Source organism: Budorcas taxicolor, chromosome 12 (assembly GCF_023091745.1).
Source record: "Budorcas taxicolor isolate Tak-1 chromosome 12, Takin1.1, whole genome shotgun sequence".
Taxonomy (NCBI): Eukaryota; Metazoa; Chordata; class Mammalia; order Artiodactyla; family Bovidae; genus Budorcas; species Budorcas taxicolor.
Genome location: NC_068921.1, coordinates 78,178,607 through 78,203,713, shown reverse-complemented (window position 1 = coordinate 78,203,713; position 25,107 = coordinate 78,178,607). Strand labels below are relative to the sequence as shown.

General features: G+C 38.5%; 1 protein-coding gene across 1 annotated transcript in view; it reads right to left on the bottom strand.

Annotated features, from left to right (window-relative positions):
• The window catches only part of ITGBL1 (integrin subunit beta like 1), a 220,320-nt gene that overhangs the window by 124,717 nt on the left and 70,496 nt on the right, over positions 1–25,107 (bottom strand). The window contains exon 3 of the mRNA XM_052650281.1: positions 1,324–1,470. Coding sequence (XP_052506241.1) covers positions 1,324–1,470 — 147 coding nt within the window. The remainder of the gene's footprint in view (positions 1–1,323; positions 1,471–25,107) is intronic.

The window sequence follows — 25,107 nt, the reverse complement described above, 5'->3', positions numbered from 1 at the left end:
GTGGGTATTGTGAACCGGAAGTAAAAACATTTTACTAAGAAGAAAGAAAAGAAGGAAGTGCTGGAGAGAAGCCAGGAGAGTGACTGTCAGGACTTCCGTCCTGGTTCCTGGCTGCACCAGTCACAACTTCCCTTGGAAACAGCCCTGATTACTATTAACAAAACAGCCTACTACCCTGAATCTACACAGAGCAACTCCTCTCAAAGACCGTGAAAAGGTCCCAGCTCTGATTGCAAAAGGAGTCCCCCAGTCACAGGAACTTCAGGAGGGCAGGTATTCACGTGTCGTCAAACCCTGGCCTGGAGCACACAAAGCAAGAACTCATACCCCCAGATCTACTTAAGAAGGGGTGCCCAACCTCCGGGATCTAATGCCTGATGACCTGAGACGGAGCTGATGTAATAATAATAGAAATAAAATGCACAATAAATGCAATGCCCTTGAATCATCCCTAAACCATCCATCCCACTGTCAGTCCTTGGAAAAAATGAAACTGGTCCCTGGTGACAAAAAGGCTGGGGACCACTGTGCTGAAGAACTACCCAGAGAACTTTAAAAACCCACTACAGTTCATAGCAGACGCCAAAGCAATGAAATCAGAGCCTCCAGTGAGGACAGGAGCATTCCCAGTTTCAACCAGGGTTGAGAATACAAACTGACTTTGAGCTTTTATGTGCTCAACTGTCAAAAAAATATTTAAGTATAGTAATACTGGCTACACATCATTAAAACCCAAACCATAGTTGTTGAGTTTTATGATTTGGGTAATTAATTTTAACAGCTCCTCTGTACATTTCTAAAAAAAATAGTTTGAAATGACATCTACAAGATAGAAAAATATTTCAGTTAAATAAAACTCTTGCTGTAACTATCTTCTTCAATGGGTTTCACATCCAGGGCACCTGAAACCTCCATCAAATTTGAAAAGTTTAGTTCTATCTGATGGTAACATATGAATTCAAAGCCCCCTTGATCTGTAACAGAGAACAATTAATTCAGTTTATACAAATCCTTTTTAAAAGAATTAATCCAGCATTTGAAAATATGGCTCACAGTTGACATAAAATGCTGTCAGGGGTTTTTATTCCAGAAAATATCCTGCTTGAAGGAGGCATGTGGAACAGCTGGAGAGCATCAGACTTGCCAGTCTCAGCAAGATGACATTTTTCCCAATTGATTTATCTGAATTTCATTTCAAAAAAAAAAATACACTCAAAAGCAGTCTCACTCCAAGGCTCAACATTTCTCGACGCCTACATATTTCCATTAAGAACCCAACTTTGATGATTTCATTTGAGGATGCTCTGGGGACAGAATTCTTACCTGCATTAGAGCAGATGATGTCTTGAGAATTCTTGCACATCTGGTTACTCTTTTTCTTGGTCAGGTCACAGTTGGTTGGGTACTGGCAAGCGTCACCAAACCATCCTTCATCACACTTGCATCTGCCACAGTCACACTTACCGTGGCCTGAGAATTTAACAACAGCCAGTTAGACTTAGATTGTTCTCCAAAGAATCTCAAGAGTGATGCTGGCTCAGGAATGAACCGTAATAAATTCAAACACAAGTATATGACAGTAGCTGGCGGGGGAGAGGGGGCATGGAACACTATTTATACTCCATACAATGGACTATGTGGGCTTTATTTCCAAAATAAACTTTGATAACTCATTCTAAAAACATTAACTCATAGAGACATTAGGCTAGATAATTAACCAGAGGTCTAAAAAACACATGATCAGAAAATTTAGCACCAAAAAAGTCCACCAGGCACTTGCACACTTAAGACACAAAAACCCAATAAAAATTGTTTCCATTTAGCTGAATTTTATAACACACAAAACCACAAACTCTAAGTAAGGAATCTTAGATAAAATTCTACTAAACATTGGCCTTATGTTTATTTGAATTTCATATGCAATAAAATTGTTTATCTTCCCTGGCGGCTCAGAGGTTAAAGCGTCTGCCTCCAATGCAGGAGACCCGGGTTCAATCCCTGGGTCAGGAAGATCCCCTGCAGAAGGAAATGGTAACCCACTTCAGTACTCTTGCCTGGAGAATCCCATGGACGGAGAAGCCTGGTAGGCTACAGTCTATGGGGTCGCAGAGTCGGACACGACTGAGCGACTTCATATTAAATATATATCTCTATATATTTATAATTTTCCCACTTTGGGATAAGATTAACATGAAAAATAAGTGTACATTTTGTTTCCTGATGGGAAAATTTGATTCAGGAGTCAAAAGGATAAGAGTCATAGCCATCCACCTTCACAAAAGTCTCTCAACCTTTCATTCTCTCAAATCAACATTTTGCTGTTTTTATTTTTATGGTCATTAATTTCATCAAGTCCTGTTTAAAGTAGCCAGCTAATGTTTTTATTGACTGCATATTAGACAGAAGTGCAAAACACATACGATCCTTGGTCTTTGTCCTCAAGGGATTTACAAACTGCAAAGTCAAGGTTAATATGTAAAGAGGATTGTGTTATGTTCAGCCAGAACTGTTTGCTGTATGAAGTTGAAGGATGTAGTCTACGACCTACAGAAGAGGAGAAAGACTTTCTGGACTTCTTTGACCTTTAACTGGGCTTTGAAAGGTGAGCAGTTTGAATGGGTTGTAGGGAGAATGAAGAAGAAGGTGCTAGTCACTCAGTCTTGTCTGACTCTTTGTGACCACATGGACTGTAGCCCACCAGGCTCCTCTGTCCATGGAATTCTTCAGGCAAGAATGCTGGAGTGGGTTGCCACTTCCTTCTCCAGGGGATCTTCCTGACCCAGGAGTCGAACCCTGGTCTCCGGCACTGCAGGCAGACTCTACCATCTGAGCCAGGGAGAGGGTATTTGTATATTATTCAGGATGACAGTGCTATGTCTTGGTGCCTATTTCAGGCACTATGAATTTCTCATAGGCCACAGTGAAACGGAATCATAGATCTGAGGCCAACAGTCATTCGAGGTGGCGGCCAAGACCCACATGATGAGGTCCAGATGGTCAGTCAGAGTGGATGGCTCAAAGGATGGGCTCTGATCGGCTCTGACTTTAAAACTCCTCTGCATGTGGCCCAGTCCATGTAAGGGTTTCTATTCCTGTTGCATTTTTCAAATTAATTATTCTGTTTTACAAGCAACACCTTGCCTGCACCTTAATTGCAATTCATTCTATCCAGTGCATGTTACTTTGTCAAACTGATTGTATCATCTTGCATCCCTGTCTGCTCCTACACGACACTGTCAATCTCAGCCAACTTGGTATCACTGACAAGCATAAGTGATCTCTCCCGCCAACCATCCAGTCTATTTATGAACGTATTGAGCCAAATTCTTAAAGTGGCTAAACCTCGTTTGGTGAATTAAGAATCTCGGTCACTGTAACGATTCTTTAATAATATTGGTGTATTAGGTTAAACAATGTGCAATAGCACTTTTAAAATAAATTTATTTATTTTTCATTGAAGGATAAGTGCTTTACAATATTGTGTTGCTTTCTGCCATACACCAACATGGATCACTCATAGGTACACATAGGTCCCCCCCCTAGAATCTCCCTCTCACCCCATCCCACCCCTCTAGGTTGTCACAGAGCAACAGGTTTGAGCTCCCTGTTTCATACAGCAAAGAAACAGCCACTTCTATGTAAATGTCAGCTATTTTTTATGGTTCATCCCAATAACGAAAGCCCCATAGCAACTAGCAAGAAAATAAGAATGATTTAGAAGAAAAGGAACTATCTAGAAAAAGAATACATCTTTTATATTGGATGGAAGATCTTAAACTCCAAACTAGGTATATATGACAGAGGTGAGTAACAGTTTGTGAGTCAAAAGTTACAGACTTTTTAAAATGGAGATTTGGAAAAATAGAGGAAAAATTAGGAAAATGTACAGATGATACTAAAAGGCTCATTCATCTCACAATGACTCCATAAAGCATCAGTAGAAGCTATATTTTAGGTGCTTATACCCCAAAGTTATTAGTACATGGAGGTGCAGTTTCAGAAACTTCTTCTATAAAGAAGATGATAAAATAAACATGCTCTATGTTTATGCTCTATGTTTATGCTCTATGATAAAATAAACATGGAAAGAGACATGCTATATTCTTCTCTTAGAGTCTCATGATATATACCAGCCCATCAGAGGTGTTTTCAAGCTATTTAACTTTATTTAGATTACACAATTTTTTTATTAGGGGGCCCCTTTTCCTCGCATCTTATGTTAACATCTTAAGCACACACTGCCAGCTAATGTGTTTTCACCTTTTCCTTAAGGATCTGACTGCAGGCAAAGATGACAGCCAAGGTCAGCTGCTTTTATGTTTTATCTAAACTTCATGCCCCGTAGGGTCTTCTTGATTCGCTTCCCTCCATTTAGGAAAGTGCATGGGAGTAGACTTTTTTTTTCTTTTTTTACTGTCAAAAATCCAAGGAATAGCCTATATAACTTTATCAGGAGATAAGTGCACAATGTTTTTAGAAAGAAAAGAATCTTTAAATAAGTTCTACTCTTTGAAAGGGAAAGTGTCACTCAGTCGTGTCCGACTCTTTGCGACCCCCTGGACTGTAGCCCAGTAGGCTCTCTGTCCCTGGAATTCTCCAGGCAAGAATACTGGAGTGGGTAACCATTTCCTTCTCCGGGGATCTTCCCAACCTGGCTCTCCCGTGTTGCAGGCAGATTCTTCACCATGAGCCACCAGGGAAGATCCTCTTTACCCAAGGTTAAAAAGAACTTTGGCCAACCTCAGGGAATGAGGCTGCTGTAGTATCAAAGCAAGGTAATCTCCATTGTAGTGTCAACAACGTGGCTTCACCGAACATCCCGTTTGGCAAAACACCTTATCCACTGTGTACTAGTTTGCTGCAGCTGTCATCCAAAGTACCATAAACTGAAAGGCTTAAAATAACAAAAATATCCTCACTCTAGCACCCGCAAACTGACATGAAGGTGCCAATGGCCTGATTCCTTCTAGAGGCTCTGCCAGAGACATGCTCCCGTTCCCGTCTCCCACCTACTGGCTCCCATTCCCGTCTCCCACCTACTGGTGGCTGCCTGCAGTCCTGGTGCTCCTTGTCTGAGCAAGCTTTCCTTGCTCCGCTTCTCTCTTCATGTGGTTTTTCCTCTGCGTGTCTGTGTCTTCAAATCTTTCTCCTTATAAGTGCATGGGTCACTGGATTTAGAGTCCATGAGACTTCCGGAGGACCTCATCTTAATTACATCTTCAAAGACTGTCTTCCCAAATGTCACATCCAAGTCACCAGGTGGGGGGATTTCACCCATCCTTTACTGGGGCATAATTTAATCCTCAAGAGTTGCAAGTAATAGATCCTGATTACCCTCTTTCTTACCTAGATGGAATATTTAAAAGCAGAGACATCACTTTGCCAATAAAGGTCCATCGAGTTAAAGCTATGGTTTCTGTAACAGTCACATAAGGATGTGAGAGTAGGACCATAAAGAAGGCTGGGTGCAGAAGAATTTATCTTTCAAACTGTGATGCTGGAGAAGACTCTTGAGAGTCCCTTGGACGGCAAGGAGATCAAACCATCAATCCTAAAGGAAATTAACCCTGAATATTCATTGGAAGAACTGGTGCTGAAGCTGAAGCTCCAATACTTTGGCCACCTGATGCAAAGAACTGACTCATTGGAAAAGACCCCGGTACTGGGAAAGACTGAAGACGCAAGAAGGGGACGACAGAGAAGGAGACGGTTAAATGGCATCACTGACTCAATGGATATGAGTTTGAGCAAAATCCACGAGATGGTAAAGGACAGGGAAGCCGGGCATGGTGCAGTACATGGGGTCACAAAGAGTCAGATACGACTTAGCCACTGAACTGAACTACATATTCACGTATAAGATGTGGTCTTTTTATTCCCTCTTAGATATGAAAATAAATGGCTAGAGCCGAGAGCAGCTGCCCCCTCCCCATTTCTATGCTATACTAGGAGGGCCTGAGAATCCCCACGGACAGCCCGGCCCAGGTCCACGTGTGTGCTTCCACAGCTCTGCTAGCCCCTCTTCTCCCCCACTCCTCCCACAATCGAAGTCCCTGATCACCCCCAGTCCCAGGACATTTGCACCACCCCAGACTAGGGGGAAAGCCACAGCAAGCTCTGGAAGACATGTGGAGATCTTCGTGGTAGAAGGTCCTGGTCCCAGTCTCCTTGGGCTAAGGGGACAGAGGTGGAATGGACTACTACTCAGCCATGAGAAAGAAGGCGATCCTGGCATTTGGAACAACATGAAGGCAAAATGCAAAGTGAAATAAGTCAGATGGAAAAAGAGAAATAGTGCGTAATTTCACTTACACATGCAATCTGAAAATAACAAGCCAAGCAAACAAACAAGCCAAAAACCAAACTCGTAAAAAAAAAAAAGAGGTTTGTACTTAACAGGGTGGGGACAGAGAATTGGATGAAGGTACAGACTTCCAGTAGTATGATGAATAAGTACCAGTCTGTCATGTACAACACGATGACCATAGTTAACATACATTGGGCGTCCCTGGTGGCTCAGATGGTAAAGAGTCTGCCTCCAATGCAGGAGACCCAGGTTCAATCCCTGGGTTGGGAAGATCCCCTGGAGAAGGGGAACAGAAACCCCCTCCAGTATTCTTGCCTAGAGAATGCCCATGGACAGAGGAGCCTGGTGGCTATAGTCCATGGGATTGCAGAGAGTTGGACATGACTGAGTGACTAAGTGCTCCCGCGGGCACACACACACACACGCACACACACACACACACACACACACACAATGAAGCAGTGGTCCTCAACCTTTTTGGCACTAGGTACCAATTTTGTGGAAGATAATTTTTCCACTGACCAAGGCAGGGAATGTTTTCAGGATAATTCAAGCTCATTACATTTATTGTGCACTTTATTTCTATTATTATTATATCAGGTCAACTTTAGATTATCAAGAATTAAATTCTGGAGGTTGGGGACCCTGCTATATAGTATATTCAAAAGTTAAGGAAGTCAATCCTAAGAGTTCTCATGACAAAGAGAAAACAACATTCCCTTCTTTCTTTGTATTTCTATGAGATGACAGATGTTAACCAAAGTTATTGTGGCTATTATTTATATGTAAATTATTATGCTGCACACCTTAAGCTTACACAATGCCATGTCAACTGTATCTTAATAAAGCTGGAAATAAATCTTGATTATTAATTACCCCATCATTACTACTGAAAATAATTTTTCATCTATAGGAGGATAGATGTTAAAAAATTATTCTCTATGCATGTCAGATACACTGCTAGAGCCACACAGTAACCTTGAAATAGACTGTTTTAATCTGAGAACTCAGTTGGCCCTGCAAATCTAACTTCTTGTTGCTTAGTTGCCAAGTTGTGTCTGGCTCTTTGCAACCTCATCGACCATAGCCCACTAGGTTCTTCTGTCCATGGGATTTCCCAGGCAAGAATGCTGAAGTAGGTTGCCATTTCCTTCTCCAGGAGATATTCTTGACCCAGGGATCGACCCCTCATCTCCTGCATTGGCAGGCAGATTCTTTACACTGAGCCACCTGGAAAGCCCACAGATCTACTTGCTTTGGTCAAATAGGTAAACTTCCAAGACCAGCACTGTATCCTAATGTCCAGTGGATTCAAACAAGCTCATTTAATAATAGACACACTCAATTTTTCTCCTGTTCTTTCTAAGCCACTATAGCTCTTCCAGCCTCTCTGCCACATCTAAATTCTAAGAAAAGGATCCCTTGGCTAATTTTACAATTATTTCATGGTTTGTAATAGAAATGACTATTTTCAAGACAGGGGCACCAGTCCCTCCCTGTTTCTTTATTTAAAAAAAAAGACTTCTTAGATAGTCATTTCCCACTTCTATGTGAAGAATGGAAGGATTCTGCGTAGAAGGGAACTTTGCCCCAGCAATGGAAAGATCTGCTCTCTAGTCTTGCCTGGACACTAATCCACACATGACCTGGATTAGGAAAGTGGAAAAGAGGAGAGGAAAGGAAAACTAATAAGTACTGGTTTCCGGGTAGAGTGATAAGTACTTTATGCAGGCTAGTCTCTTTGGCTTCCATAAGGAGCCAGTGAGTAGATTTTGTTTCCTTGTTTTACAAATAAGAGGAACAAAGTATAATTAGCTCACTTAGCTGAAAAGTTGTGTTTTTCCTGTTACAATCAACATTATCCATCTAATTGCAATGCAGTAAACATGAGCGGTCAAACCAGTCCATCCTAAAGGAAATCAACTCTGATTACTCACTGGAAGGACTGGTGCTGAAGCTGAAGCTCCAAGACTTTGGCCACCTGATGTGAAGAACTGACTCATTGGAAAAGACCCTGATGCTGGGAAAGACTGAGGGCAAGAGGAGAAGGAGGCTCAGAGGATGAGGTGGTTGCATGGCATCACTGACTCACTGGACACGAGTTTGAGCGAACTCAGGGAGACAGTGAAGGACAGGGAAGCCTGGTGCACTGCAGTTCATGGGGTCACAGTCAGACATGATTGAGCAACTGAACAACAACATGGGAGCAGCTTTTGCTCCAGGAACAGTGGTGTCAGTGAGGACCAGCGGCTTGATGACACCGGTTTAGTCTCTGATGTTTCCTTTCCTAACTCACATGCTCAGAACTGCATTACTCAATACTTGTTGAAAGAATCCTAACAGCAAAATCATCAGACATTACTACTGAAAATTAAACAATGCTAAGGCTGGCAGATTAAAGAATTCAGGAGTCTAGTTATCTGATTTCTCTAGACCTCACTGTACTGATCCGCAAAATTAAGAGATTGTCCTGAATCACCCCTAAGATTCCTTTCACCTTGAAAACTCCATACTACAGCCTCAGTTATCTTGTTTTTGTTACAATAAACCAAGGTAGTTCCTTCAAACAGTGCATTCAACATGTTAAATCAGGGGGGTGGTGTTGGATATCGTTATTGAATCTGTTTGCTACTGACAATATCATGAAACAAAATCCTACTTGTTACTCAAAGCACCCACTAAAATACTGTACATTATCCTGATAAGTTTATTTTTAAAGTGGGTTTGGGTTGAATACTGCTAAAATTCAGGGATTTAACATTAGAATTCTGGTAACCTGAAATAATTATACATTGTAAAACAGAAAATATAAACTATAGCAAACAATACACAATATTTTGGCAGAATCGTGGGTAGTAAATTCACAAACATATAATTATACATCATATTCAAGAATTATACAAGATATTCAGACACAAGCACTAGCTTGGAAATTCGGGAAACGTAGGTGCTCATATATATTCTGCCATAGTTGGTCTTCTGATCTTCACCAGGTGAGTTAATACTCTAACATTTTAGGACTCATTTGTTCTTTGTGGTCTGGTAACTTAAACATGTACATAAATACAGTATTTCTCAAGGGATGCAGGGTATGTGTCTTTAAAGTGAAAGTCGCTCAGTCCAGTCGTGTCCAAGTCTTTGCGACCCCATGGACAATAAAAGTCCATGGAATTCTCCAGGCCAGAATACTGGAGTGGGTAGTTGTTCCCTTCTCCAGGGGATCTTCCCAACCCAGGGATCAAATCCAGGTCTCCTGCACTGCAGGTGGATTCCTTACCAGCTGAGCCACCAGGGAAGCCCAAAAATATTGGAGTGGGTAGCCTATCCCTTCTCCAGGGAATCTTCCCAACCCAGGAATTGAACTAGGGTCTCCTGCATTGCAGGCAGTTTCTTTATCAGTTGAGCCAACAGGGAAGCCCAAGTGTCTCTAATGGGGAATTATTAGAATTATCTTCCCTGCTCTGTTTTATCCACGTTTATCAAGAAGCTGGTGTTCCCACCCTACCCCATCATTAGAGGATGTACTATATTTCTCAGGTGTCTTGAGAAGGGAAAGAGAAAGAAAGATTACTGGACCAGATGATAGAAACTTTCAGTTCTCTATTCCTCTAGCTCCAGTTCTAAGAGCTTTTTCATCAGAAACCTTTACCAAGATTCCCTCATTTTCTTCTGTAATTAAAAAAAAATGAAATGTACCCTCAGTTCCTTTAGTTTCTTCCTTGGCTTGTTGCTCTGTGTAGGGGTATTTTATTCAAGAGCGTCTCTTCATCTCAAGAAGCCACTCAAGTCTTGTGAAAGTCGCCCAGTCTGATCCGGCTCTTTGCAATCCCATGGACTGTAGCCTGCCAGGCTCCTCTGTCTGTGGAATTTTCCAGGCAAGAATACTGGAGTGGGTTGCCATTTCTCACTATCCACCAACAGTATTTCTTAGTTGATGGAAATGAACTTAGTCAAACTGGAATCTAAGAATCTCAGAACACTGTAACCAGACTAGGAAACTGGGAATGAGTGACATCTCCCCAGTTTTACTAGGAACAAAACGAAGCTCGATGCTCACCATCACCCACCTCCTTCTCATTTAGATAAAGATATGTGTCAAGGAATCGGGCCAATGGAGATATGTATATATGGATCTCAATGGAGATACTTATATGTATATATGTATACATAGGTGAAACGGCTGTGAATGGCCAAGCACACGATACAGGCCACATATATGGACATACATACATGTTTATATATGCCCATATATATACTCTTGGGTAGCTCACTCATGTATAACTGATTCACTTTGCTGTACAGCAGAAACCAATGCAATGTTGTAAATCAACTGCATGCCAACAAAAATAAATCTTAAAAAGTCAATAGGAAAAAAATTCAATAGAAATCCCCCATATAACAAAGCACACTGCCTGGGCAGTCACTGGGAAACAGATAAAATGATTCTCCATGACTTATCTTTCTAATCATTCTGCCTAGGACGCCTCCATTCCCCAAACCCTATTTTCTAGAAAATAAAACCACTTTATTTGTTTGAAAAAATACCGAGCGTTTCCTGTTGGCCCTGTTGCAACTCCTAAATTCCAGTGAGCTGTGGGAAGGTTCCCCCATACAGAGCTTCTAAAATATGCCCAGAAGTGGACACTACCAGAAACATGGACTTTTAATAATCTATCTTTTTAAAAAATCTATTTTTTAAAAAAGATCTCTCCTATTGCTCCTTAAAGAAGTCTGTGCAATGGCTAAAACAAAGCTATGATCACCTCAAGGTCTTCAAGCATTACGATCAAGAGATTCTTGAGGTATTTTACCCTCAACCAACTAAAAAGAAGCAGATGGTAGCAATTTATTTTATTTCCTTCTCACTTACTTCAAAAATTAATAAACATTTATATGTTCAGTCCAACTTTAATGTAAATCTTCTAATAGCAAGGACTTCTCTATTAATTCAATAACCCCCTAGCGTATCTCTCCTCTAAGCTGTTCGTAAAAGCGGGTACAGAATAAAAGTTGTTGACAGTTTGGTTCACTTGATTGGAAAAAAAATGAAACCACTCTCTTGAAAGCAAGTAAAGCACTTTAAGTCAAGACATTTTCTACAATACAAAGATCAGTCAGCAGAAAAAAATACTTATCAGTAGTTGGCATGGAGACTAAATTGAGCTCACTACTATTCATTTTTAAAACTTTTTAGGAACTCAAGAAGTCATTTAGAAAATTGGAAAAAAAAAAAAGTAACTCATGGACAAGGTAAAATGTTTTCAAATGAGTTGTCACCGTTGGCTCCCTTTTAAAAAAATTAAAATCTAGATCAGCAGACAGAAAAATTAAATTGGAAATAAAACCAGAGGGCAAAGGTGCTTTTAGGATATAACACTCTGTTACCCTTTTCTGACATCCCTACTCATTTTAGGAGGAGTAAAAACTAGATACAGTTCGTTCACAAGTAGCTCTTGTGGAAACCATATATATTGGAACAGGAGAGCAAACTTAACTGAGCAGGATGTTTAGAGGATGGAGAGGAAAGGACATTGGCTTGGACACACAGCTCACTTGGCCTATGGGATGCTAGTAGATCTTTATGCAGAGGCTTGAAATATGCTCTGCACAGCTGGGCTTGACTTCTTCTCTTTTATCATCAATTGACAAGACTTGTGGAGCAGATCTGAACCAAACGTGTGACTAGTTTATGTCAACCAACTCCCACCCAAAGGTTTCCCAGGTGGCTCAATGGTGAAGAATTCATCTGCTGATGCAGGCATTGCAGGAGACGCAGGTTCAATCCCTGTGTGGGGAAAGATCCCCTGGAGAAGAGAATAGCAATCTGCTCTAGTATTCTGCCTAGCAAATTCCATGGACCAACCAAGAACCTGGTGGGCTACAGTCCATGGGGTCGCAAAGAGTCAAGCACAACTGAGCACACCCTCCCACCCAAACCATGGACACATGAGCACAAATAAACTATTGCTATTTGAAGTTAAAAAAACAGAAAGAAAGAAAGGAAAGGTTGCCATAATAGCGTGCTCGCTTGTTTTGAAGCCATTAAAATCAAGGCGTTTTGAGAATGGGAAAAGAGTATGACAACAGTGGTATTAGCCTGAGCTCCAAAGAGAAGGAATATCTTCGCATGAAAATATAAACAGTTTGGGAGCTTTCTTGGTGGCTCCGTGGTAAAGAATCCTCCCGCCAATGCAGGAGACGTGGGTTTGATCCCTGATCTGGGAAGATCCCACCTGGCTTGGAGCAACTAAGCCCGTGTGCTACAAGTATTGGGCCTGGTGCTCAAGAGCCCGGGAGTTATAGTTATCATCATAATCCATGATAGATAAGTTTCACCTACCATTCAGTTTCAAAATATCCCTTTTTAATCATTCTAGATAATGTATCTTGCATTCCTTTTCACATTGGTATAGAGGTATTTACTCTGGAAAATAGCTTTACCAAACCATACTAGAACACCTAAAAAAAAAAACATATTAAAATTCTGAATTACAAATCTCTTTAATTCGTATTATTTGGTTATCAAAATGACACGAAAAAACAGAAAACCAGTATTACCATCCTCACCTACTGAAGCGAAAATTCTCAGTTAATGCCTTTAAACAATTCCTCCTCTAAACTTTCAACCAAGCTCTCAAGTCTCCCACTCAGCTTGGGTACCCACAAGGGTGACCAGGAATGAAATCCCCCAGCTTTCTATCCTTTCTCCCTCTTAAGGAACCCTCATCCACTCTGCCTCCTTCCTGCAGACCCAGAGGCTGTGTCGAGGTCCATTCCTTTCAGGGAGTCTCAATTTCTTTGCCATCTGGTTCTTTGGAAACCCTGCTTCCTCTCTCTCCTCTGACTCAACCTCAGCTTCATTGTTAGCACCTTCCTCTTATACCGTGAAATTCATCAAGCGTCTCCTGGTCTCTACTAAAGGTAATCAACACTCTCTGTATTAAACCCAAGTCCCTATTCTTAGTCTCTATTCCAAATCAATGCTCAGTTCCTTATTTAAAGCTCCAGGTAGGCAGTGTTCCACTACCAGTCTCACCTTCTATCTACAATCCGATTTCAGTCCCACCATTCTACTGACATTAGAAAATTCAATATGCTTTTTATTCCTTAATTCAATTGACATTTAAGTCCTTATCTTATCAGTTGTTTCTCAACCCTTTGGAACCTTCCCCTCTTTCTCCCACCCTGCCACTTGTCCTTCTCTGCCTTCTCACCCTCGTCCATCCTGCCTGAACACACAGCATCAGTAAAATCCATGTTTCCCAGTGTATCTTAGACAATCTAAGCAAAGTAAGAGGAATAAAAAGAGACTGGAATATTTATTCTGAAGAGAGTTAATTAAACCTAAGCTCATCATTACACCACTGAATCACACTAAGTTTTAAGCAAGCGTGAACTAAGTCATGTTTAATTATTTTACTTTTTTCACTGGCATTCAGTGAACAGTTGGAAAATAAGAGGAAAACTCATGTAACGAGTATCAGAGAAAATTTGAAAAGGAATTAAAAGCAGTATTTCCTTTGCTTAGCCAAATATGCAAGCTTCAAGTTAAAGTTAAATCTTCACATACACTCACTTATCAGTTTTCTTAAAATTAGCAACAGACTTTGTTCTTAGCTTTGATGTTATTTTTCTACCTAAAATATATCTTGGAGAGATTTTGTAAAGAACTGTGAAGGCGTATATTAACGCATATCTGTGGAATCTAGACAAACAGTATAGATGATCTTGTTTGCAAAGCAGAAATAGAGACATGGAGAACAAACATATGGGTACCAAAGGGGAAGGGGGGTGGGAAGAACTGGAACTGATATATATATATATATATATATATATATATATATATATATATCAGTGTGTGTGTGTATATATATATATATGTGTGTGTATATATATATGTGTGTGTGTATGTGTGTATATATATATATACACACACACTACCAATACTATGAATAAAATAATTATACCTACTGTATGGCACAGGGAATGCTATTCAGTGCTCTAAATAGGAAGGAAGTCCAAAAAAGAGGGGATATATCTGATTAACTTTGCTGCACAGCAGAAACTACCACAGCATTGTAAAACAACTATACTCCAATAAAAGTTCATAATTTTTTTTTAAAAAACGGTTTCACAAAGAGACTCGTTACAGGTGCAGGAGCACATCTGACACAACCACGACATGTATTTTTAAAATTAATTAATTTTAATTGGAGGCTAATTACTTTACCATATGTATTTCTACTCCAGTTCTGTTTCTGAAAACACTAGCTTTCAAACTGAACACCATTCTTCGTCTTACTGTTAACAAGTAGAGAAATCATAAAGAAAGTAATACCTTTGCTTCTATGAACACAAAATGGATATACCTAAAAATGGAAGATAATCACCTATGCTTTCAATATTTGTTCAACAAAAAGCATGTCTAATTTCAAGACACTGTAATATTAAATATTCTATATGGTTTTAACATGACAAGTAAAGAAAAATTGCAAAGAAGGGGCTGAGATTTGATTTTCCTCTATATGAAACTGCTGCTGCTACTGCTGCTAAGTCGCTTCAGTCATGTCCGACTCTGTGTGACCCCATAGACGGGAGCCCACCAGGTTCCCCCGTCCCTGGGATTCTCCAGGCAAAAACACTGGAGTGGGTTGCCATTTCCTTCTCCAATGCATGAAAGTGAAAAGTGAAAGTGAAGTCGCTCAGTCGTATCTCACTCTTAGCGACCCCATGGACTGCAGCCTACGAGGCTCCTCTGTCCATAGGATTTTCCAGGCAAGAGTACTGGAGCCTGCACCATTTCATGGACTCTGGCAGAAGACATGAGACTGGGTTCAGAGTCTAAGGACTGTATTACTCACATCAATAGCAGTAACTGAAATCTCGATTTCCGTCAGTTACCCAAGCTCCAGTCCCCACAGGACAACACAAGGAGGAGCGGGTGATTCCTACACATGTGGCAGGTTTATGGGAGAGAAACCTCCTGGGTGGGGATCCTGATTCTTATAACATACGTGGAATAAGCATGCCTGTTCAGAGTCCCCAGGACTGCAAGGCGATCCAACCAATCCATCCTAGAGGAAATCAACCCTAATTATTCACTGGAAGGACTGATGCTGAAGCTGAAGCCCCAGTACTTTGGCCACTTGATGTGAAGAGCCAGCTCATTGGAAAAGATGCTAATGCTGGGAAAGACTGAAGTTAAAAGCAGAAGAGGGCAGCAGAGGATGAGATGGCTGGGTAGCATCACCGACTCAATGGATACGAATCTGTGAGCAAACTCCGGGAGGTAGTGGAGGACAGGAAAGGCTGCCATGCTATAGTCCATGGAGTCACAAGGAATCAGACACATCTGAGCGACTGAACAATAAAAAAGCATGCCAGAGTCTATGCCAAAGAAGGGCACTGTTTTATTACACTAGGTTATAAACAAACCCTCTTTGCTTCAGAAAGAGACACTGGCTGTGTCTTGCAAGACTCTCTGTACAAACATACATGAAAGGATATCCTGGAATGAAAGCAATCAGTGCCTGTGATGAAAAAAAAAAAGTACAGAAACATAAGAAACCCATGGAGAATTGTCTCCCAACCCCTATTCATGTCAACATCTTAGCCTACAGAGATCTGCTTTACTCATTCTAACAGAGGCATAATATTCCCCTGTATATACACCACAACCATGTAGCCATCCCTTTTAATGATTTCACTTAACTAGTTTTAATCATTTACCACTGCAAACAATATTGTCATAGGGTTCTTCCTTGAACAGGCATCTTTAAGCAGAAGTGTGAAAAGATCTGTGGGATAAATTATTACAAGGGAAGTTTAGGGATAAAAGGGCATGCATATCATTAAAAGATTTGTCTCCAAAATGATACTAAATACACTCCCACCAACAATGTGTGAGGATTCACTTGCCAACACATAACATGGAATATTACCAAGTAACCTGAGTTGATCTGAGCATCAAAAATTACACTGGAGAATTTTGTTGACATGTGTTAACTATGTATGAGGTTCAACATGTTTTCTTTGGTTTATAAATCATTTTTATTTTATAAACAAAATCATTCTTTGTCTCATTTTCTTACAATTTTCTGCTTATATATTTTGCCAACTTTTCTATTGGTTTTTGAACATTTTCATGATTTTTATGAGTAGTGGATTTTATAAGTTAAAGAATTTAGTCTCTTTTCTGTCATTATATTGCAAATTTTTATGACATCAAATTTGGTAAGCTGCAGTTTCAGTTTATTTTCTTTTTGCAAGAGTTTTAAGAGGATATTTTTTAAATTTATAAGTATCCTCACTATATATCTTTGCTGTGTGAACTTCAGCAAGTTATTTAATCTTTCTATATATCCCAGGATTCGTGTCTGTAAAATGGGAACAACAGTAGTATTTGTATTATAGTTATTATAAGGATTAAGTCAGATGACAATTGTAAAGTGCTTAAGATAGTGACTGTCACATAATACCTGTTATGTAAGTATTTATTAAATCCTTAAACTTTTTTCTGTCTACCGTAATTTTCTCCTTGAGTACTTGCATCTTCTCTTTGAGTTCATTGCTGAGAAGCAATTTATCCATTAAAAATAATCCTTTCTTTTAAATTTCATAACATAAGTCATTCATAATTTATTTTTAGCTTCACAGTACAGTCTTTCAGATGTTGACTTATTATCTGAGTTTTGGTTATTATTTATGTTCTGTATTTCTTATATTATTTTTACAGGGCTCATATTAATTTTTTATTTATTATCCATCACTGAAGAGAGGGATTTTTTCCTGGGACAATTATTTTTGAAAGGATAATGTGGAAAGGAATCAGATAAGTGAACTTCTCCATAAATATTGGTTTGTCCATACATGCAAATAGTTTATTATTAACTTCTGAAGGTAAAGTTGATGAATTAAATGTTATATGAATATGTAAGTTTAACAGATATGCCCATAATGTTTTCTAAAATGGCTGTAAATGACTTTCATTTCCACCGAGGACCGTAAGTCAGTTCATTGTTAATGTTTTCTCTTCTTCTTGAAATGCCCTCCCACACTCAACTGGAAAAGAAATCTTTTCCAGGCTCCATAATACCATGTACATATCTATTACTTCCCTAACCCATAATTATCTCTTGATATGGCTTTCTGCCCTACTAAACAGTTACCTTCTTTAGGCTATGTGCCATCTTAATTTTATATCCTTGGTTCCTATCCAATTTTCTGGCACACAGTAATTACCAAAAAAAAAAAAATTGATAAATATATAGATGATGAAGAAGGCATAAAATTATTGTCCAGGGGCACACTACTGGTAAATAATAAATGTAGTGATGAATCCAGCATTTTCTTCCTGCAAATCATATTTTTCATACATTTGTATAAGTTTCTACATTTACATGAATATAAATTAAAGGACTCAAGCCTAGGTCAAAAACCTGTTTTATATATTTGAAATTATAATTATCCTTCAAATGACTTGCAAATGACTCTTATTCATTCTAATACTGGCAAAATTATGGTGTATGGTTTGCACAGACATTAATAATAAGCTTTAATTCATATGATATTTTAAAGCTTGGTTCAAATATAGTTTCCATCTATGTAACCAAAGTTTGACATAGGATTAATAAACCCTCATTGCATAATTCTTTTTTTGATTAAGCTGCAACTAACCAACTACAGATAATTGTGACTAAAACTCGACTGCTTCTAATGCAAATACTCTTAGAGAATCCCTTCTTTTTCAGATAAGATATAGACAACATTTAGAGTCCATTCTAAGGTGAAAATACTTGGGAGTTGATTATAGTAATTTAATAGGTTGTGATCCATAAGACAACTTTAATTACCTAGCTAGGAGAGGAGAGGAACATTTTTGTTTTATGTGAAAAATGTGTATGTTTATAAACGAATAATTTTATTTAATTAGGATTCTTAAATCTAGGAAATTCAGTGAGATTACCATTGTGCTGTATGTTAATAAAATAAATTGTCCAGTTGTCAAAATTTATACTTTCAACTTAACTTTTGCCAAAGCAACACCACAGGCAACAGCATCCTCAAACTGCCACATATTTTCAGTCTGAATGGATGAACTCAAAGCCCTTCTTCGGGGACTTCCCTGTTGGCCCAGTGGTGAAGATTTTGCCTTCCAATGCAAGGGATGTGAGTTCGATCCTTGGTCGGGGAACTAAGATCCCACATGACTCAAAGCCAAAAAAAAGAACATAAACAAAAAACAGAAAATATTGTAACAAATTCAATAAAGGCTTTAAAAATGGTCCTCACCAAAAAAAAAAAAAATCTTTGGGACAAAAAAAGGCTTTCTTTGAAATGTTCTGTATCTCTAATGACTAAATTGTATATGAAATTATATTCAGCTAATTTACTTTACTCATTGAAGATATATATCCTATTTTAAATATTGTCTAAATCACTAGGCCAAAACTTGTTTTAGTTCTTGGTAGTCATCAAAAAAAAAGAGAGAGAGAGAGAGAAGTTCCTGGAGATCTAATCCTCTGATTACCAAGATGTACGTTCCGGCAGTCAGAGCTGACATAATTTTTCTGTAGTCAGGGCTGTAATAATCAACTTGATTAAAATATTATGAATTCACGTATCTCAATAGACTCATCATGGAATGCAGCAGGATGTATCACCTTAATATGGTCGTCTCTATACGCTCACGGTTCTTATAAAATGTGTGATCACAATCAGAGAGAGGAACACTGGATGCCAGAAGAGGTCTAGGAAATAATTTATTGACAGTGTAGATCATGTTCACCATAGGGGAAAAAAAAAAGGGTCTACTTCAATACAGAGATAAGCAAAGAAAGACTATGTATTAAACGTTTATTAAATGTCATTGGCTTCAGTACCTAAAACCATTGGTTTCTTGAATATACACAAGTATCATTGGCCCTCAGTATTTTCCAGGGACCAATTATTAACATGTGATTAAAATAAGTTAATCTGACCAGAAATCATCCTCTGTGATAAGGCAATATTTGCTATTGAGCTGATCACAGGAAAATTAATAGAGGTCTTGTACCAATTGACTCAAAATTTTCATAAGATAAAGTAAAAATGAGAGTAAGAAAGGAATAAATTAACTTTCATTGAGGACTCACTATATGTCAGATCCTATGCTGGGTACTTTATGTTCATTAGCACTAGGTTATTGACCAAACCCTTTTGAGTTTAGAATCAGAAAGTCAACATGTAGGCCCAGGGAAAGCAACTGGCTTGTCTCAAATCATAAAATCTGATTCAAATCCAGTACACATGAACTTGTGTTTCCCACCACACTTCTCAGTTTCAACACTCACTCTCAATTTTTCCTCCTTCCAACATAACTTTCAGGAACACACCTGCCTCCATGGTTCAGTATTTCAGAATAATGACTTAAGAAAGCATGTTATATAATCTTATTTAGATTGATTATGCTAGAGAAAGTGGATGCTGTTTTATGTATTTTTCTCTTCTGGAAACTAAACGCATCTAGAAATTAAAAAAAAAAATGCAACATTGTTCTAGCAGTAAGCCTGATTTGGGGGAGAGAAAGGCAGTTAATTTTTCTCTTAGAAGAAATAAATATAGCCTTGTCTTCTGATTGATGCTTTTGAACTGTGGTGTTGGAGAAGACTCTTGAGAGTCCCTTGACTGCAAGGAGATCCAACCAGTCCATTCTGAAGGAGGTCAGTCCTGGGTGTTCTTTGGAAGGAATGATGCTAAAGCTGAAACTCCAGTACTTTGGCCACCTCATGCGAAGACTTGACTCACTGGAAAAGACCCTGTTGCTGGGAGGGATTGGGGGAAGGAGGAGAAGGGGACGACAGAGGATGAGATGGCTGGATGGCATCACTGACTCGATGGATGTGAGTCTGAGTGAATTCCAGGAGTTAGTGATGGACAGAGAGGCCTGGCGTGCTGTGATTCATGGGGTCGCAAAGAGTCAGACACAACTGAGTGACTGAACTGAACTGAACTGTCTCCTGATTATTTGCCAGGCAGAGTTCTTTTAACTATAGGAACACCAACCTTCCCCAGGCACCCATATTTAAGAACAAGAAAATAAACTAAGGACCAAATACAAAATGTATGTCAAGAAGCTAAACTAGAGAGCCACACGAAATATACTTCATAAACTTCTTCACAACAGAAATTAAGCTTGTTGTCAATGTTTGATACAGTTCCTCAGGATAACATGAGAAATGTTCAGCTGGAACTTTCAGTAGAAAATGATGATGAATAAAGTCTTTGAATTGGCAAGTCTTGCAAGGAAAATGTTTTGGTAACTCTCTCCATGAAAGTTTTCAGGAATGCAATTTTCTTCCGAGAGCTTAAAGACAGCTTGGGACATTTTTTGTTGTTGTTTGTGAAAATAATGACAATTTGTGTCAACTTGTTTTCACTTCTAGATTGATCTCAGATTCTTGGGCAAACCCTCAACTTATCGTTAAGAAATGACTCTGGACCGAAAGCTTACCTTTCCACAAAAACATGCGTGGAGGCAGTCTAGATTCCAGCAAATCAGAGGAAGGTTAGAGAAATTTCTCCATTCATGATTTTCAGAGGGATTCAAAGATATTTTGAATGAAAATAATAAAAGTTCCAACTGGGTTAGTCTAGCCATCATGTCTTTTGAAATTTGACCACAAAACATTTCAATGATAAAATTAATAAGCATGAAATGAGTAGTTAATCTTCAGATGTATTCTTGTCATTCTGGAAGTTTGCTCTAGTTGATGGTATTCAGCACTGGCTTAAATTCAGTTGAATGTTGATATTAACATCCAGCCACTGGGAAGAAGGTACCTCAATTATCTATTGTTAATATTGCTTAAACAGGATTTTTAAATTTTTCTATTTTAAATAATCTTCAGTTAGTTTAATTACATGCCTTTAAATAACCATGCAATAAAAATTGGACCTAATGTTAAGAGTTAGGACCTAGTGCTTCTAGGCGTTTACTGATAACTATAATCATCTTTATGATAGTGAAAGGCTATTATTTAGACTCATTATTTTGATCAATCTTTTTTACTTTATCACACTAGTGTTATGGAAAACAAAACATTTTGCAAGGTAACAGTTTAAAGTTATTATGCATTTGTACATTCTCACTTTATAATTTCATATTCAGAGAATAATTTCATATTTCAATAGCTTTCCTTCCCTCATCTTAATCTTAAGTGCTAGGAAGTGAAGAGAACTTTATCAGGTGACACAGTGTTTAGAAAATCTGCAATAAAAATGCTGTTTATAATCTATGGAGCTTAGGTTTTGACAGAAAGACCGATTAACATGCAACTGACATCTAAATACACTGATAATGAATTCTAAAAATATAGTCACTTATATTTTGACTCTGCTAAAATATATTTAAGCATCTACTAAGCAGAACAATTGGGAACTTGATTTTTTTTTTATCCCATCCCTTTTGAAACTCCCTCCCATCTCCCTCCCCATCCCACCCCTCTAGGTTGATACAGAGCCCCTGTTTGAGTTTCCTGAGCCATACAGCAAATTCCCATTGGCTCTCTATTTTACATATGGTAATGTAAGTTTCCATGTTATTCCCTCCATACATCTCACCCTCTCCTCCCCTCTCCCCTTGTCCATAAGTCTGTTCTCTATGTCTGTTTCTCCACTGTTGCCCTGTGAACTTGACTTTTAATTTGGGATGAACAACCACACTACTTGTTAGATAATGTACTGAATATTGATCCTCTCTCTGTATGCTCTTAAAATAGAAATTAGCTTCTTAGATAAGTAGAGAAATACTGCAAATGATTTTAGTGCATATTTGCTTTTTGTTTTTTAAAACACACTTAATAGTACCCAAATCATTTTTTTAAAATTAACATCTCTTCAATTAAACAGTTTCCTTCTAAGGAATCATTTGGAAAGATTAGTTCTTTAAATAGGTGTATGATTTAATTTAAGATGTACACATTTGTCCTGACTCCTGGAGAGCAAATTAAAAAGTATGAAACCTTCAAGAAAAGCACAAAATCACCAATAAATTACCTAAATTACTTAATAGGTAAGGTAGATTCTCACCAAAACCATGAAGCAAGTGGACATGACATCTTTCCAGTATCTGTCAGTCTTTCAAATTCATGAAAACCCTCCCAATGAACTTGACTTCATAAACTATCGTATTTTGTTTTTTAAAGCGTACGCCAATGTTCTTTGCAGCACCATCCACAACAGCCAAAGGGCAGAAACAATGTCCATCAACAGATGAATGGACAAACAAAATGTTGTAATACTCACAATAAAATAAGAATCAAGAAAAGGAGTGAACACAGATAACACATACCACGCACATTTCATAGGCACATTTCATAGACTGACATGAAAACATTATGCTAAATGAACTACACACAAAAGGAGAACTATTTTTTCTCCACTTATATGAAATATCTAATTGCTAAATTTTATCCCTTCAATGGCTAATTTTATTCCTTTTATTGCTTTAAAACAGCATGATATCTAACCCAGGGAAAATAGTAGTACTTGAATTAATACTTAACACTTGAATAAGTGAATAAATACTAATGATAACAAAAAGCTTGAAGAGAAATTTGAAGCTACAAGAAGGAATTTCAGTGCAGTGGTGGTGGAACCGTGAGAATCCTACCATCTGACCTTGTAAGAAACTCTTAGTGATTCTTATTAATACTTAGTGACTTTTTAGTCACATTTTAATTTCATGAAATAACACTGAAGACCTCTGATTTGAACCAACTAGCATAACAGTTTCAAAAATCAACAAGTAAAGCTCAATTTATAGTTTAAATACTTTGGTTGAACTTCACGAACTCAGCCATCATTTAAAGTTTATCTCACACACCTCCAAAGATTTTCAAAGTCAATAGGATTGTCTTGTAAAATATCTTCCTAAAATGAATTGGAACAGTTCTAACAGTCCTACTACTTCCAAAAAAAAAAAAGGCTCAAGGTACTTTAAGACTGAGACAGCATATTAAAAAGCAAAGACATCATGTTGCCAACAAAGGTCCATATAGTCAAGGCTATGGTTTTTCCAGTAATCATGTATGGATGTGAGAGTTGGACCATAAAGCAGATGCACTGCCAAAGAATTGACGCTTTTGATCTGTGCTTTTGGAGAAGACTCTTGAGAGTCCCTTGGACTGCAAGGAGATCAAACAAGTCCATCCTAAAGGAGATGAGTCCTGAATACTCATTGGAAGGACGGATGCTGAAGCTGAAGCTCCAATACTTTGGCTACCTAACGTGCAGAACCAACTCATTAGAAGAAACCCTGATGCTGGGAAAGACTGAAGGTGGGAGGAGAAGAGGACAACAGAGAATGAGATGGCATCACTGATTCAATGAACATGAGTTTGAGCAAACTCTAGGAGATGTTGAAGGACAGGGAAGCCTGGCATACTGCCGTCCACAGGGTTGCAAAAAGTCAGACATGACTTTGTGACTGAACAACAACTTTCAAACATGTAAACATGTAACTTATATGGAACTTTACTTCCTCTTTGATAGAAGTATTCAAAAAATTTTAGACAACCCCCTTAAACAGAAACTGCACAAAACACTAGTTATAGGTAGTTAGTTCATTCACTCAGTCATTATATCAACAAACATTCAAGCTAGAGCTGATTGACTCTGGGTCATGGTCCATACTGGTTCTCTGCGGGGAGCAGTGAGCCCACACATTGAGCCCCTGCCTCCATATACCTTAGACTCTAGCGCAGGAGACAGCTCAAATAATCACACAAACACGTGTAAAATCACATCAGTAGAGAAAGCTATCAAAATAACTCGAACTAATGACCATCTAAATCCTTCCCAAACTCAGATGGCTTCACTTTCTTTTTTTTTTTTTTGATATCCCCTACTTTAGAAATCAAGTGTCATATTTTAACTTTTGATTTATGAATAATGGCAAAAAGAATGAATGAGGAAAGATTGAGTTTTCTGATCTTTCACTAATAAAAGCACTGAACTATTTCCTCTATAAAATAAACCACAACCTGGACAATGTGAGCAGGTTATATATACTCTGAAGTGTATTATTGACCATATTCATTGTTTTTGGTTTTCAAAGACAGGCTATCATAAGAGATAAATGGTAAGAGAACAGACTCTGTATGATTTCAATACCTTTAGACCATGAAATTTTTGCACCTGGTCTTATGTCCCTGGATATGTTCCAGTGTCTACTGGTTTAGAGTTTATGAGAACTTGAATAGAATTTGTATCCTACTGTTATGCAAAAACTATATAAATCTTAATTACATCAATTTGGTTCATAGTGTTTTTCAGGTCTATTACATCTTTCTATTTCTCTGTATATTCATTCTATTAATTTTTGAGTTTGATATTGAAACTCCAACTAAAAATCTTCACTTATCTACTTAAAAATTATGGAACTATATGTAACTTTGTTCTGTATTTTCCAAGTTTCCTCTAAGTATGTTATCATATTTTCAGAATTTTAAAAAATAAAAAAGAGAAAAAAGAAATAAAGACAGGCTATAATTGGGCTTCGCTGGTGGCTCAGATGGTAAAGAATCTGCCTGCAATGTGGGAGACCTGGGTTCAGCCCCTGGGTCAGGAAGATCCTCTGGAGGAGGGCATGGCTAATACTGTTGCCTGGAGAATTCCGTGGACAGAGGAGCTTGGTGGGCTACAGTCCACGAGGTCACAAAAAGTCGGACACGACTGAGTGACTAACACTTTCATGCTTTTAATTGGGAGGATTTCCAGCAAGGCAGAAATTGTTCCCTGCTATTCACTTGTGTAGAATA